The sequence below is a fragment of the Strix uralensis genome, chromosome 23 (assembly GCF_047716275.1).
Source record: "Strix uralensis isolate ZFMK-TIS-50842 chromosome 23, bStrUra1, whole genome shotgun sequence".
Lineage (NCBI taxonomy): Eukaryota > Metazoa > Chordata > Aves > Strigiformes > Strigidae > Strix > Strix uralensis.
The window spans coordinates 5,277,055-5,293,889 of record NC_133994.1 but is presented as its reverse complement, the minus strand read 5'-3'; the positions used below and the strand labels follow the sequence as shown (position 1 = coordinate 5,293,889).

Sequence of the window (16,835 nt, the reverse complement as noted above, 5' to 3'; positions counted from 1 at the left end):
GACAAGGATAAAGCCAAGCTCTGATCCCTTCTCCTTTGTTCCTCCCTTCCGCCAGCCATAGAGTCTTACCCCCTCTTCTGTGTAACGCCTGTGGGAACCACCTCCCTTACTGTTTTAACAAGTAGACTGGCTTACAGAGGGATCAAATAACAAAAAAAGCACAATCGGGGGAGCAGGATAAGAAGAGAGGGGAACAAAGACACTAAATAAAATCTTTTTGTTTCTTGTCACAAGTTACATGTTTGAGCAAGACTATATGTGAAGATGCGGTGCAAAGTACTACGTTTTTTTAACGCAACTTGCTGTCCTTAGAGTCTGCACCACAGCCTGAGGTCTAACAACACCATAATCATACCTAGATTGGTAAAATAGAAACTTTAAAATACACTAAGCAAACTTGTGTCAGAAGTTCAAGCACAAGGCATGGGGAAAGCACCGATAAACACCACCAGCCAGTGAATTTTAATGATGACCTTTCATTACCTAATACTTGTTACCGAGAGTCATGCATAACCTGAGAAGCCAAATCATCTCAAAGAATACTGTTTTTCTCATCCAGAAAGGGCCATTCTTCTTTCTCCTCATGCCATCTTTTCAGACACAGAGGATATTAGGTGAGTTTTCAAAAAAATGGATTTATTGGACTGGACTTAGAGAATTTCCACCATACTCTGAGATTCTCTTCTAAGGGAGAAAATCACATACTACAATACTATCTTAGTGACTTTGCAATGGCTAAATAGAGCACTTAAAAGCAATGTTTAAATACTGTACAGAATTAAAACAACTGTCATAACATAGAATAAATGTGATCTAGAAATAGAAATATATTTTCTCACATCTAAGGGTCATTTTTTCAATTATTATTTAAGTCTTCATGGCCTCTGACATGGGAATTTAAAACTTAGTGTTAAACTGCACTCATTCTCTGGCAATTCCAATTTATGTATATAGATATTTTGGCTGGCTTGACAGATACTCTATGCAGCACAAGGCAAAGCCATTGCAGCCTACAGCAAGAGCTGGTCCCTTTTGGCCATTCTCACAGTAACCTCACCAACCTTCCCACTAAAATGAACCAAGGGGATCGGTCGTAAAACGGGTCGCGCCCATCATTGAAGAGGTCTGATCCCTCCTCAGTTCCAACGTCGGAGCCAGTATCATCCACAAAGGCCTCATCATCAAAGTCCTCCATCTCATCCTGCTGTTCATCAGCCAGTTCAGTGATGTCAGAGTCAGCCGTGGAGAAAGTGGGGGAGGGCGTGCGATCAGCAAGACGCTCATTCACGCAGCCATGGAATATGGGGGAGCTAGATATCAGTTAACGGAATACCAATTAACAGAGTGAGGGGAAAGAAGAATGCTTCATTTAACAGCCGTCTGGTGCCATCAGCACAGAGACCACCTGAACAACAAGCAAAGGCTTCAAACCATCTGGACTGCAATGAAACGTAAGGGAAGGGATTGCTAATAAAGTCAGGAAAAAGAGCATCCTTGAACTGAGCAGAAAGCAAACGAAAAATGAATATAAACATGGCCGAACATACCGGTATTGAGAGCACATCCATTTAACAGAGCTACAATTCTTATTTCCAACACATATCATTTTTGTAAATAAAAATATAGTAAAGGTGCAGCCGACATGAGGAATTACTAAAGAATCCATCAGATATTAGGTAGTTCCATAGGGTATGACCAAACTATTTGAACCATGTACGTAAGCAAGGCTCTGGGCCACTTTTCCCCTCAGTGTTCTTCATATTCTCACAGCTCTGCTCCCGTGACTTTAGATAGAACACAGCTAGCTATATTTTTTTAAAATAAACTTATAACTTACAAAGGGTCCAGTCAAATCGGATTCCACAAGGTTACACCACAACTGGCAACATCCTAAAGAGCATTTTCTGCTCTTCACTATAGTTTAAGTTTATCAGAAAACCCTGAAAGACAACACACACAACTAACACTAGTGGCCATACAGTTTATAACCGTTCGAAGTCAGAGTTCATCCAGAGCTGACAAGAGTTACCAGAGTACCAGCAGCTGAGATTATCGTCACATACCTTCCAACAAGCTTGAACCAATGAAAGCGATCGTAAAAGGGGTCACTGCCTGTCATTGCGCTTTCAGTCTCATCCTGTGTGTTAGATGCCATTTCCCCAGCTCTGTCATACATCTCACGCATCAGGTCCAACCTCTGCCTGTGTAGAAGAAAGCAGGATTAAAAAACTAATAGAGCGTGAATAAAAAAAGCAGGGAACACAAAGGGGGGTACACTGACATGACCTATATTAAATTATATATAGAAAAAGAAGAATAAAGAACAGAGTAGTCTGTACCACTAAGTTTGGTATTGTACTAATTCTGACACGTTCGGGATTCTGGGAAAAATTTTGTAGGCTAAACCTACTAAGCACAAGGCATGGTCACTGCAGAAGCTTACGTAAATCTTGGATTTCATTCAAACTTCTAAATATTCTTCTCTGACATCTAATTCTGGCATATTTTTTACTTCCTTTATTTCCTACAATGTTGCCAAGTAATTTAGACAGTTTTTGCATTCCACTCCAGAAATGTTGGCATTTTGATTCAAAAGTGAACTGACTCCATTATAGACTTTTATTTATATATTTTATTGAAGAAAAGAAGTGTTTCACACTGCAAGATCCTTCATCTGAAAGTTATTAGTGGAAAAAAAAAGCTCTTCAGTCAGTATTTAGAGAATGGGGAAAAGACAAATGTCTTGCCTATCTGCAAGGTAATGATGAAAACAGTTCAGATTACAGTCAGAATTTGTGTAGCTTCCACAGAAATAGAACAGTCTTTATTTAAGCTTTTTATTACAAATTATGCCCTATACTGCTAGGTTACATAAAAGCAGGTGGCAAGGAAACTTTTGCAGTGAAAAGGACATGAAAAAAATTAATGCAGAGAGATGAGCTGTAACGAGCATTGATGGATTTAAAAAATAAAATCTAACCTCAAGTCACAAAAATTAAATGTGGATGCCAGAGAAGAAATGCACTTGTTTAAAGAATCTAGAAAGCTGGTATTTAAACATACCACACTGTCTGGAAAGTTGGAGCTTGGGAGGACACAGAGAAAAACCAAGTACAACAGAGAACGAATAGCAAGGGGTGAAATTTTTCAGTGAAGGTCATTAGATATAATGAAGTTTGTTCTCCAGTAATATTTACATACTTGAGTTTTTCCAAGGACCAGTAATGTGTTGCTCCATTCTTCAGATCCTGGACTTCCACAGCTACCACTGTACGGGGGAAAGGTCTGTTGTCCCGGGTCTTCTCCATCTCAGTGGGCAAAAGCTCTGGTGGCAGTGGTGAGTAGAGGGTGTCTGTCAGCAGGACAAACTGAAACTGCACCTGAAGGGCAAAAGAAAAATTACTGTAGTTCCAAGAAGCCAGATATCAGCATCACAAAGGGGGACAGAGACCCAACCTAAGGCAACACATACGAAGCCAGCTAGACTTTCATCTCTGTGAATAGATAGTGAACAGATTCAGGTTTTTTTACTTTTTTTTTTTTTTGGTCTCAAAACGGCATAAAACATTTTTCAGCTGAGTACACATATCTTGCCTTTATTGTCACAGCTAGCAGAGGTCTGGAAAAACTATAGCCCTAGAACATCTTGCAGCACCCACTTCTCTTGGAAAGATGAATGACCACATAAAGTTAAAGGCAAAAAGGAAAAGCGCCCTGGGGAGATGTACATGTACATCTGTTTATGATACTGACAGGAACAGCATAAGGGAAATGAAGAAGAGGAGAATGTATCAACCAGATTTGCATGGGATGTTCATTCAGCCAGAAGTCTGAATCAGAGACTCACAATCTTCTGAACCCTTTTAAAGCCCAAACTACTAAGTCAGAGATATATAACCATAAAGACTACAAGTAACTCTGAGCATTTAAGGCAGGAAGCAGGAATATAGTTAAAACTGGTGAGTTGGTAAATTCAAAAAGCAGTAGCTTTTTCAAAAAGCTTCATGTCCCTACCTTTTTCTTTAACTCTACACTGATTGCATTGGCTTCTTTCAGATATACTGCATTTCCCCAGAGTTGGTCCCTCAGTGAAGTAAACTGGTGAAATTTCCACTTCCTGAAAGCCCATTGTGCGAGTTCATACTCATGTCGTGTCCAGGGCACTAGGAGAGCAAAGAAACAGAGAAATAAAACGCTGTGGCTTCTTTTCTAAACCATCACATGCAACATCTAATACTACTGCTGACTGTGTCATCAAGTTCTCAACACCTTTTCTGGAAGAGAAGAACAGAAAACAAAAACCTGCATTTTTATTATTCTGTGAGGAAAAACTGGATTCAAACCTCCTCACCAGCGGAGATATAACAATCATGTAAGGAGATCTGGAACAGAGAAAACAAAATAAATTCTACTCCTATTATTTTAAATTAGTTAACAATTATTGAAGCCAAATGCTGAAACAGTGGAATGAAAGCAAGTATTATGGGAATAGTAAGATCTATCTACTGTCCAGAAATGGATTTATACAGGCATGTTACAGCATGAATTCCACTAATTCCTACCAAGGAGAAAAAAGAAACTTCAAAACAAGGAAACAAAGGCAACAGTATTATTTCGGTTTAAAACATGTGAACTCTGTTAGTGCCAAGAAGAGATAGTTTCCTTCACATTCAAGACCACCAAATCAAAGCTAGTAGTTAAACTAATCTAGTTTGTACATCAATTGAAATTGGGAATGTATTTCTACTGCTTATGTGGAACTTATTCTATGAATAGGTATTTTACATGTTTATGCTGTGAAGATTACAGATCGAGACAGTATGAAGTGTTTCGCAGCTTTCCAAAGCAAGTCTTTTATCTATTGCAAGAGATACAGCAACTGTTCCTTTGGGCTTGGCTATATCCAAATTATTTTTAACTTCAAACTCACCTTCTTCTTCTTCTTCTTCCTCCTCTGTTGTTTCAGCTGCCAAGGATCGTGTCTCTACCTGCTTCTGTAAGGCCTGCAGCTTACTTTCATAGTCCTGTGGGGAGAGAGGAGATACCGTGTAGGAGGACAGACAAAAGCAAGGAGAACAGTTAAGAGAGACTAACACCTCAGATGGAATGACAGACACAGAGAACAAATACATAAAGACATTTCCATTAATGCTCAGAGGTCACATACCAAGATCTGTTGTTTTAATACAATCTGTCCTTGAAGACAGAGGTCAATACAATTAAGATAGTAGTGTTTTTTTAAAATCATCAGATATACGTGCTCATAGTATCTGTAAGAGGGAAAAGTTTAGGATTTTTTTTTGCTAAAGACTGGAAAAAGGGGATTTTTGGAGAACCTGATTGCTGCTTGCAAGGAAGTAGGAAAGAGGCAGAAATATAGAAAAGTGCAGAAATAAATTTAAAAGGGGAGGATTATTCACCTTCATTTTCTCAAACGGATTAACAGCACCACTGATTTGCCTTTTGATACAAAAAAATTAATTTCAGATTTTAGAAAAAAAAAAAAAAGACATTTTGTTTTCAATTAGATTTTCCTCTTGGGACGTAAGTATCACTCTCTCACATGTGTATATAATACATCAAAAGATGAAAAAAATACCACCACACTGGCAAGTGGGCAGAGAAGTGTCTTCAGAGATCTCCCCACAAGGAGCACTTCAACAATACCTTCTGATGTAAGGGCATTTTCTTCCTGTTCAGCATAATCATGCCTTGAAATAAATGCTACTAAGGCCCAATGACCCTTTTATTATTTGCTGGTAAAACAAATACAAATTCAAGATATTTAGAACAGACACAGTTACTGGGCTCGAGGTCTCAGAGCCTGCCTCACTATTTTATTTTTAAAAGATAATCCTTTGTCATATATTACACAAATTAAACTGGCTTCTCAAGATTTTTATACAAGAGTTGCAACAACAATTCACTAGAAGTGTTACAGAGTTCTTAAGGAGAATTCCTGAAGCCACTCATCTTGTATTCCAACCTTCTCTCTTCCACAGCTGCAAATCCTAAAATTCTTTTTCAGCACACTGTTTGCAGTTAAGTCTCACATGCATTAAGTCTCACAGCTACAGAAGGAAAGCTTTTCACTTTGCTCCCACCCTATTTAAGCATCCCACCTAAACAGCTACATTACTTTGTTTTCATACAGCAAGCATAGTACTAACACTGCCACAACGTGATTGCATCAAATCTAACACAAGTTCAGTCAGAATGACCTTTAGGCGATATCTGGAAAGGAGATAAACCTGAAGTATGTTCCTTTAAGTTTCTAAGTAATATTTCCTGAAGGTAGCATGAAAAATGGTAGCTGTGTTCTTAGAAAGTGTAGAACTTCCAATACCATGAATTCAATACCCATGACCTTTAGGGAGAGAAAAGCGAACTATTAAAGATATATGGCCTTTGTATGAGGGCTGCGTTTTAATTTTCTAATATCCTCTTGAAAATTTATTTTGCTAAAAAGCTCCTTCTTCATTTGTGTCTGCTCCATTCACTCTAAAGTGTAAATAAACCTTAGCCCAGCAGCAAAAGAACTACAGACAAAACAAACATACAACCTTTCCTTTGATATTGCTTCTGAAATTCTTAATGATTCACCAAAAAACTATTCTAGACTCAGTGAGGAGTTCCAGACTCATCTACAGATCTGAAATACCCAGCATACTCTTAAAAATTCATTAACATAAAAAGCACTCTCTCTGATCTTTTTTCTCCCCATTCATGTAGATCATGCTATTACATTTGAAACCAAGATAAAACAGGTCAGATGCAAAGTGACAGAAACAAGCTTCTCTTACTTGCGAGAAAGGGCAAAATCATTTATTTTCATGTAGTCTGAAGTAGATAATCTGAGGATGTCACTTTGAGCAGTTAGATTGTAGAAATGAAGACATTAAAAGCTCTTCAACTAATGTTTAAGTAGAATCTTTGTTCAGATTCTTTTGGAGAAACTGAAAAGCCGCAGAGGGAATGGTCAAAAATCAGGAGCATTCCACTGTGAAAATTTTACTTCCAGCATGAAAAACCCAGGCACATGGAATTCATTCAAAGACCTGCTTCTTGTCTTCTCCATTTTCAGATTTTTAAGCCAAGTAAGTGTATCTTCTGCACATATAAATACCTAGATGAATAAATGCTTAATATAAGTAGACACTTTGTATTGACTCCACACTAACAAACATTACTTTTAAAACTAAGTAAAAGAAATGAAGTTTGTTTTCCCATAATGAAAAAAAGAAATAGGTATCATTTCCCTAAGCAGAAAAACAGGACTAAGATTGTCTCCCGGCCCTTGATACTATGGTAGTATTTAAAAATAATTGGCGCTGAGCAACAGAAGAAGGATAAATTTCGTGTTGGTTCACACAGGAGGTGCACTGACTGCACTGTAACAAGGGGCTAGTTTGCTCTCAGAGATTGGCCAGCTCTCCAGGTAAAAATTTCTAGATCTGATTAGTGATAATACACACGTACTTGTTAGTATTGATGTAGAGGTGCCTCAACTGCTAGAAAAGAAAAAAAAACTTGTATCTAGAAACTGCCCTGGAGGTCCATGCCCTGGACTCCCTGGAACCCAATGCATATGGTTGTACAGCTTCAAACTGGTTGATATCATTAGCTCCACATACATGGAAAAAGGGAATGAAAAGTTTATTTTGCCCGGGGGCAAGGAAATCTCTAAAGGCATAACAATCACAGATTTTGTGAAAACAGAAAAAAAAAAGTTAAAAATCATACACTCAGACTAGACCAAGCTTTTTAAGACCAGACTGGAACAGCTTTTTAAGCGGAACACTGTAGATAACAACTTAGATTCTCTGAATCTATGCGATGTCTGCAGAGGCAGTGCAGTGTGTGTGATCCCCTCCTGTATTTGAGGTATACAAAAAAGTCAGATTCTTTTGTCTTCAGTAAGCCAACAGGGAACAGCCAGCTCTGTATTTTCTTCCAGAACTTAGATAAATGGCACACAAGATGGTACAATGGGACAGCACCAGAAAGGAGTATGGGTTCTATCCCCTTCTGCTATAAAAAGCTTTTTTTTTTTTTTATGCTGTGGGGTTTTTAAAAATTTAAACTATGTTACAGTCGACACAAATCTGCGTAGGCTGCTTTTCACATAACAGCAGAAAAATCAGGCTGGACGGACTTAGAAGAATCAGACTGAGGAACAATTAAAGGAACCTTTTTAACTCTGCTAGAATAATACCAACCCCAAGACAAAAAATAAAATCAGGACAAGCCTGCAATCAAATTTCATTTCCATTTCACTGAGACAACTCTGACACTTACAAGAGTATTTCATAGTTTATTGAAAGAGCACTTGTTACAATACAAACCAGTTCTGCTTTTCACAAGGCAGATGCTTGCTCTTAAGACAATCCAAAACTTGTTTTTTCTTAAACAATGGACAGATCTGAAAATCCCAGTTAATTCAAAGGCAGCTCACCGCTTTCTTTACAGTACAAATGGGTACACAGCATAGATTTCTCATGTGGCAGCTCTTGAAGTGGTTCAATGGGAAGTATCAGAGTCAAATTTCAACATATAAAGGATAAAGAACAAATTTCAACATATAAAGAATAGAAGACAAACAATGAGGGAGATATTGAAACTATGCTGAATGTACTGGTAAAAATAGCAATCCTCTAATTTGACAGATCCCTAAATTCAGATTGCTTGAGAAAGGATGTTGAAGTCAATCAAAGGAGCGTTAGTGACATGCATTTCCCCCCACCTCACGCCCCCAAATCCACATGTCCCTAGTGAGTCCTAAAGGATATTTAAGGAATCACCACTAAGGCCCAGGTGGATACAAGCCAGCTGTCAAAGCACACAGCACATCAGCACTTAGCAATGGCAATTAAGCTTACTAAGACAGCACTCCCATCATGGATGCCACACTTGCATTAACCTGAAAGCTTTTTCACACATTCCTTTATGGAAGCAGCTGTGTTACTGTTCATTAGCTCCATTAATACAGGATTTGAAGTGAGAGGTGTGTCTATTTCTGAATAGGGCAAGGAGATCCATAAGTACTCACGCTGCTTCCCTTATCAGATGAGGCATTAATTAATATTCTATTCTTAAAGTGGGCAATTATTTTTATAGGACCTTTTTTTTCAAGTTTCATTTCTGTACTATGCTCCTAAAAGCCAGGAAAAAAACCTGCTTCCTCTGAGCAGACTGCACTCCATTTTGACATTGACTATCCTTTTTCTTTTTTGTGAAATCATAAAATAACAGAATAAGCAGGGTTGTTTTTCTAGTGCTGCACTAGAACAGTGGGGTAAGAGACTGATGGCAACCTATTGTTCATCATCACCACCACCACCACCCAGGCATTTACAGATATTTCTTAGATTTTTAAGCTGAAATTAAGTTGGCAAAAACTTTTTAGTGTCTAGCGTTAAAATATCAAGTAGCAGGAGTTTTTAATCTCATGTCAGTACACGTAGTTGCATGGACTTCAAAATTACTCCATGTTCAATCACGTGGTGATTTCACACAGGCAGCCACAAGCCTCAACAAAAATGGGACACAAGATAAAATTGGTTTGGTCTTCTCTCACGACCTATCCCATGCAGACTTAACTGCTTGGCTTACGTATTCCTACAGAATTGAGAGGATTTTCCCGAGCATGCATTTTTAAGAGTCCAAGCCTTCTGAGGATGTGAAAGGACTCATTACTCTTGATATGCACAAAACCAAAGTGCAATGCACTACTAAAACAGGATTCTAAAATAAAGGCAACAGCAAAAAATTATTTGCAGCCCAAAACTCATTTTGCAATTCTGACTCAAGCTCAAAGAAAGTATTGCTCATTTACAAGGCTTCTTTTCCTTAAGAATCAAGACATTTTTGGACATGATGCTTTATTTCCTTCGTTCAAGTAGGCCAAAGCATGAGACAAACGCAAGTTACAAAGCCATATTTGGACACAAAATTAAACCTGCCATAAGAAAAAATGTCCCAAAGTGATGGGACTAACTCGTTCTTTTAGGACAGTTAGAGGACTGACTGTCTCTCCTACATCAGAGGGCCAGTATCCTATCAGTAACACATGTGCAGAGATTTAAGAGTTGACACTTGATTAATTGATACATAAACAGTGCATGGCTGCCCCATAACGTGTGGCAACCAGCACCTACACCGTGCGCAGTTGGGGGGGGGGGGGGGGGGGGCAGGGGGGCAAAATAGGACAGGAAACGGAAACAAGATGGAAAGTAGCTTGAGGCACTTCCTACTCATCTACAGCTATGCTGAAACACGCAGAAGTAACAATTACCAGTAGGGCTTCTATTTTATCAAAAAAATAAGCAACCTCAAGTCAATTAAGGATATTTGTGCAAAACTGTACAAATCACTTAACTGTACAGATACACTGCAAAGTGGACCTATCTTACCAAATGCGGTACAGTAGCCAATTTTGTTTTTAAAATCGTATTCAAGTTAAATTTAAAAGTAAAATAAGTCCTCAAAGCTTTAAATTGGCTTATACTTAAGTCCACAGATTTTCAGAAGTAAGCGCAATTTTGTCTTGCACTTTAAGAAACTCAGAAAAAAGTGTATAATTAAAATTGGGACTATCCAATTGAGATAAAACCCCAAGCTCATCAAGCCTATTCCTTAATCAATAGCTCTTCCGTAATTTGCTTGAAACAATCTGAAGTAGGGATTGCAAGCATTTGTTTTATGGCAAATCACCTGCAAATACAGACCTTTTCAGATCAAAATAGGTATTAAAAATTTTAACTTGCATTTTGAGTGTGTGGAGAAGGAAAATGAATCTTACTTTCTCCTGAAAGTGACCTTCTCCTTTATTAAACAAGTCTTGAAACAGTGGTTTATCCAAGACCAGAGGCACTAACATGAGGTATCACATTAAGATGAAACAGTTCAATTCTCCTATCTTTGAGGAGAATTCAACCAATTCAAAGTAGTGATTTATAAATCTTTATAAGAATAACTATTTCAAGAACATCTCCCAGACTCATGCCCGAGAAAGCTGAAAACATAAAATAAAAATTTAGCTTTTTGAGGCTTCTTCCTGCACCAGAGTGTCAAAAAAATCCTAGTTCCTTTCCACAATCTCTGTATAATAATTAAAAACTATTCTATTTAGAGATACAATGGGAATTAGAAAAAGCTTATTTCCAAAGTATTGCTTCAGCAATATATATATATTCTGACATAAAATTCCATTCAGGCAGGTTTAACTGTCACAGCAATTTCATACCACTAATTAAGTACTTAAGCAGAAGGAGAAAAGACATCTCCTGCTTGGGGAGCAGGACTGTTGTGACCCAATAGCTCTTCTTAATTTCTCTATAAAAAAAGCCACATATCTTGTCAGCCGACAACTTTTGGTTTATAGATTATTATTACTATTAAGAAATTCAGTTAAGAGTGGAAAATATTGTTCAGAAGAGCCAAATCAATTTAAAAACAGATGGTCAGTTTCCTTATTGCTATGAAAAAGGTCACAAGAAACATTCAATGCTATAAACTAAATTCCTCTTTTGATTGTCTACATAAAACACAGGAGGAAGGTAGCACTTTGTAAGTTCCGGACAATATTTTCAGCATTAGAAAAATACTCCAAGACACACACAAAAAAAACGGTAAATGAGCTAGCAGGGGAGTTCTCCCCTCCACATCCTTCCCTCCAAGTCTTCTAGTCTATGAAAAAAGTTCTTACAATTTTTCAGAATGTTCTTCCAATCAATGTTGTTAAAACTGCAACAAAAGTCACATGCAAACTGAACGGGCTGAAGGGCCAGTACCTTGCGTTTGTACGTCGAATTGCTCGAGTTCTACCTGGCCAAACAAAACCCAAGACACAAGCAAAGCCAATCCTGGCTGTTTCTCAACGATAAGCCAGAATTGCCCCTGCTTCCCTCCTCCCCCAGACTACTCTTGGCCAACTAATCATACTGTAGTTTCTCTGCCCGTTTTGAGGTTGGGTGCTGAGAACTGGCGCCTCATCCGTGGGGGCGTCACAAACTGGTTATAGTGGTTAAGCCGGTCAGTCTGTTTTGGGTGGGAGTTAGCCGTATTGCCTTCTGCACTGCCTCCATTGTTGTGATTGCAGTAAGGTTGTCGGTGCTGGTGGATGTGGCGTTTTTGCTGGAAAGTCTGCAGGTCTGGATTCTGCTGCCCGCTGTACGAGTGCAATGATTCAGAGGAGCCTGATGTCTGACGCCGCAAGCTTTTTTGAGAGCCATTATTGAGAGAATTGCTTCTCCAGCGCAACTGAGGTGATGATGGCTGCTGCTGACTGCTAGGCTGTGACTGTGTGTTTAACTGCTGCCTGTTAATTTGGATATTATCTTGATTCCTTTGGGGGCCATAAAGATTCCACAGTTGCTGAGGGTCTTTAGAAGCAGCTCTACTTTCTTTTTCTTTGTTTTCCTCTTTGTTCTTATCATCTTCTTTTGGAATTCTAACCTCAATAACTTCATCCTCTGTGATAATGATATGGGTGCCTGGACTCCATGAGTTCCTATGTTTGGGATTGCTTTTGAAAGGAAACCGGGGCTTGCGATTTTCAGGCGGAATAAATCGGTGAGGCATATTTTGTCGACGAAGCTGTTTTGCTATCTCCTGCTGCTGCAGATTTTTAAATCGAATCTGTTCTTGCCTCATCCAACGTAATCGCCCACGTCTGAAAGCTGGATCACCTGCCATTAACTGAGAAACACGTTCCTCTTTAGCAAGATCATCATTCTCACTTCTTTTCAAGTCATCTGTGAGCTTCTTATCCATATCCACCGCACTGGCAGAGTTTGGAGACTTCGCATTTGCTATGGCTGACTGAGCTTTCTCTGGAGACCCTATCAGAGGCAAAACCTTCTCCATTTTTAGCATCTTATTTCTAAGAACTTTTATCTCTTCATCCTTCATGTTGTTCTGCTTCTTCACTTCTTGCAAAATATCTTCCAATTTGTCTATATGCACCTTAAGGTCATCCACATCAGTTACTCCTTTACCATTGGCCATAACGTCTTCAATTTTCTCATCTCCAACTCCTACTGTATCCCAGACATCACGAGCAACAGCTCGCCATGATTCACGCTCATTTGGATCTTTTTTCCCATACATGGCACAAAGCTCTTTCATTTTAACAATGGCCAGAGCCTCAATCTCCTGCCTAGTGTGCCTGAAGTCATTGAGTGCTACCTCATAGCATATCTCTTTCACAGCCTGAATCTTTAAGTCTGAGATGGTAACCCATTTGGAGTCTTTGCTAAGGCGTCGACGCTGGGGTATCTGGTACATTTTAATAGGCTCTCGTTTCTTCCCACTGCTGGGGAGGCCACACTTTTTTACAATGGTTTGGAGCTTGCTGGGGGGCAGCTTCTCTCTCAGGGAAGTGATCAGTCTCCAACTCTCCTCACACGATCTCTTGTCCGAATCATCCCCACTATCAGAGTCTGCATCCTTTGGAAAAACAAAAATCAAGAAGTGGCCCCAAAATAACCAAAATTAAAATTGTAAGAAAATGGAAAAGCTAAACAAGAAGTAGCAGGCAAAGAAAACTAAATCAAAAATCAAAATAGAACAAGTGATAAGGAAGTCCCTGAAGACTGAGTGTTAGGACATTAAAACGTATCTTCAAGAGTCATGGACTGTCAAAACTGGAGCTCTTCACTAAATTAAGATTAGCATTATATTTAAAAGTCTTGTCAACTCAAAATAGCAGATAATCTAGACTCTTCCCTCCCAATCCCTTCCGAAATCTTTAAACAGATCAACTAAGCCCAAGTTCCTGATCAAAAAAAAATTAAAAACCAAGTGTAAACTGCACTTCACACATGCTACAAAGACATGCAAATCCCCGCCACACACATTTGCCTTGGTGACTGCTGTTGCTTCTTTCAGCAAATCCTCCCCAGGTAGGTGAACACAACAGCCATCATAGAAGATGTCATGAGCAGCCAGAGTAAGTCGGGTTAACACTGGTTAGTAACGTTGCACGTAGTTGCAGGGATGCTCAAGTTTAGAATCCACTTCACTACAATAGCAGCCAGAGAAGTGTTAGACGATAAGAAAAAATGAAACAGAGGCAGCCGAAAGGTTCAATGTTAAAAGGACTGTAAGTGCCACTATGACAGGTGAAGACAGTGGTTCATACTCCAAGACTCGCTACAAGCTAAAAGGATATCCAGAATCAGAGTTTCACAGGTGGGTTGTGGTTTGGGGTTTTTTTCTCATTTGTCACCTTGTTGCTTAGTTTAAAGAAAACAACAAACATTAACAGTCTTGTCTGTCCGAAGAATGAGTTTCAGAAGAATGTAGCAGTAATGACTTTTTTTTTTTTTTAATTGTTTTAATATGAATTCTCTATTTGATATCCTTGATTTGTCCTCTTCTCAAACCCTAGAGCCTGGGAGCTTCCACACACTTGCTAAGAGTTATGCATGTTTTGCTTCTTCATTACAAGTTTTCCACCTTTTGCTAAATGATTTTTAATGAGCAGTGCTTCGGGTTTCCATATGCTAGGAATGTTTGTTCACGTATACTGCCTCCAGAAGTTAAGGATATCCATTATTGCTTACTGCAACCAGGAATTAAAGTCAGACTACTTTTCTTTAAAGGACTATTAAGTTAAGACATCTCTTTAACAAACAGAAAGTCTTATGTATTATTGTGATCCAAACATCTTCAATAAAACACAGCAGTCAGTCTCTAATGAACCTCTATCTAACATCCCTATTTTTTACATAAAAAATTATAATACATGAGAAATCAGGAACAGTAACAGCCAGTTACTCTAAAACCAAAGGAAACCCAGGTCATTGATTCAGAACCACAGGTTCCTAGACTTAAGACTTCGGGTAGAAGACCACGAAGAATGGGGAATACAATATAATTTGGTTTGGGAATGATGAAAGGGAGTAAAAGAAATTCTTGTTCTGCCCTATGGTCAACAAGCTCCATAGCCTAAGATTCACATTATTTGAGCTTCTTGTGACCTTACGTATTTTTAATATTTAAGAATAGCACTAGACAATCAACTTCTGATTTAGGTCAAAATATAAGCAAAGCACTGGTTTAGAAACAGAACATAAACTCTTTGTGAGTTTACAGCCATCAAAATTTGTGGCCTAAGGAAACAGCATCTAACAAACTGCATATTGCAGTGGAAACAGAAGATGCCCTGGAGGAAGACACTGTACAATCTACACATTCAAGGTTACATCCAGAAAGGCAAAACATGAACTACTCAAACATTAAGTCACAAGTTCCACAGGATTATTCTTATAGGTTACAAAATTACCATATTACTACTTATGGGTAAAGCATGTCTTGCATATAAAAAGCTGATTAACAGACACTATGTGGTCACTGCCCTACGTGCACTCGGAGGTTAACCAGACCAGTTAACATAGGTATACACCCGCAGTCTAGTATCAAGTGGTCACTGCAACGGCATTATGACCAAGAAAACCAGGAAGATAATTTTAGCTCTATTAAACACATTATCCCATTCACTTTGTAAGAGGTGAACAATTATTTCTACTCCCTAGTAATACTAACAAGGCAAATATATATTAGTTGTAAATTTGGGGGGACAAGAACTATTATTTATCTTTTTTGTATAACACATCTAACAAATATCCAAATTGGTTGGAATCTCAGCACAAAACCAAAACAATCAGGTAAACAGGATTAGACAGCTTCTTATATCCAAGATTACACTCCAATTTAGATCAAGAAGAGTATTTATATTTCAATATCAGTCTTACATAGCAGTAAGTTAGAGAACCTGATATTGCAGCTGGATATCGCAGCAATGTAAATACTTTTAAGGTACACAAGGTGAAATGCATTCCCAGATTTCCTAATCATTAGTCAACTACTGTTTATGAATGCATTAATCCTATCCATTCCAGACCCTGCATACAGTGACACAGAAATGACGAGATGGGTCAAGAAGTTTTGTTGTCATCTGAAATATTCTTATTCAGCATTGCGATAAGCAGGATACTGCTTAACAGACCAATGATTTCATTTGATACGATCCCTCACAACTAGGAAAGGTGTCCTTAAGGAACTACATTGGTAATGCATGTAGGATAGTCTTCTGCCTTTGTCCACTAACTGACATCAGCAAAACCAAAACAACCTTAAAGAAATCAGCAACTTTATTACAGTATTAAGCAACCTGCTATCTAAAGAACCTTCCCTTCATCTTAAGTATATGGGGAAAGAAATTCCCTTCACAACACTGTTATAAACACAGCCTTACTTGAAGCAGCCAATTCTCACATCTTTAATTCATACAATAGATTAGCTTATGCCCATCAGCTAAAATTTAAGGGAGGGAATTCCATTACTTGCATCTCCCTTGACGCACAGCCAAAACTTACTCGATACTCAAACTATTTTTATTTTCACATTGAACTGATTTTTGCCATACTACTTTCAGCTACACAAATTTCAACTATAAAATTGCAGAGATGAAACGTAACATTAGTGACATCTTAACTTGCTTTCTCAACTAAGTGTTGCTTTGGTTCAAAGTCTGCAGCCACTCCTCTCCATCCAAGAAATTAGTCCATTACGATAAAATAATTAGAGATGCAGAAGTCTTTAAGTGTGTAATATAATTTAAAAAAAAAAAAAAAAATAGCTTCTACCTATGGAAGTACTTTGCTCCATTCTGGTTTGGGGAGAAGGGGAAGAGCTTTACAGTTTAAAACCCAGCATGCATTTAACCCACAGTTTTCAGTGGTCTACAAACTAATACTACAAACAAATGAATTATGTTTTCGAAATTTTTATTAGAATTCAGGCACAATTCTGGCTAAAAGACAACCCAA

The 16,835-nt window shown here is 38.3% G+C and overlaps 1 protein-coding gene across 15 annotated transcripts in view; it reads right to left on the bottom strand.

Moving 5' to 3' along the window:
* The window catches only part of KIF1B (kinesin family member 1B), a 96,126-nt gene that overhangs the window by 30,912 nt on the left and 48,379 nt on the right, over window positions 1-16,835 (bottom strand). For 10 of the 15 annotated variants that reach the window (XM_074893186.1, XM_074893185.1, XM_074893187.1 and 7 more), the window contains 5 exons: window positions 4,931-5,024; window positions 4,015-4,163; window positions 3,202-3,380; window positions 2,064-2,201; window positions 1,062-1,310 (listed from right to left, as the gene is read on the bottom strand). In XM_074893186.1, the coding sequence (XP_074749287.1) occupies window positions 1,062-1,310; window positions 2,064-2,201; window positions 3,202-3,380; window positions 4,015-4,163; window positions 4,931-5,024 (809 nt within the window). Of the gene's footprint in view, window positions 1-1,061; window positions 1,311-2,063; window positions 2,202-3,201; window positions 3,381-4,014; window positions 4,164-4,930; window positions 5,025-8,294; window positions 13,450-16,835 lie in introns of those variants that run through there. The other 5 variants (XM_074893193.1, XM_074893200.1, XM_074893199.1 and 2 more) reach the window with 2 other exon arrangements.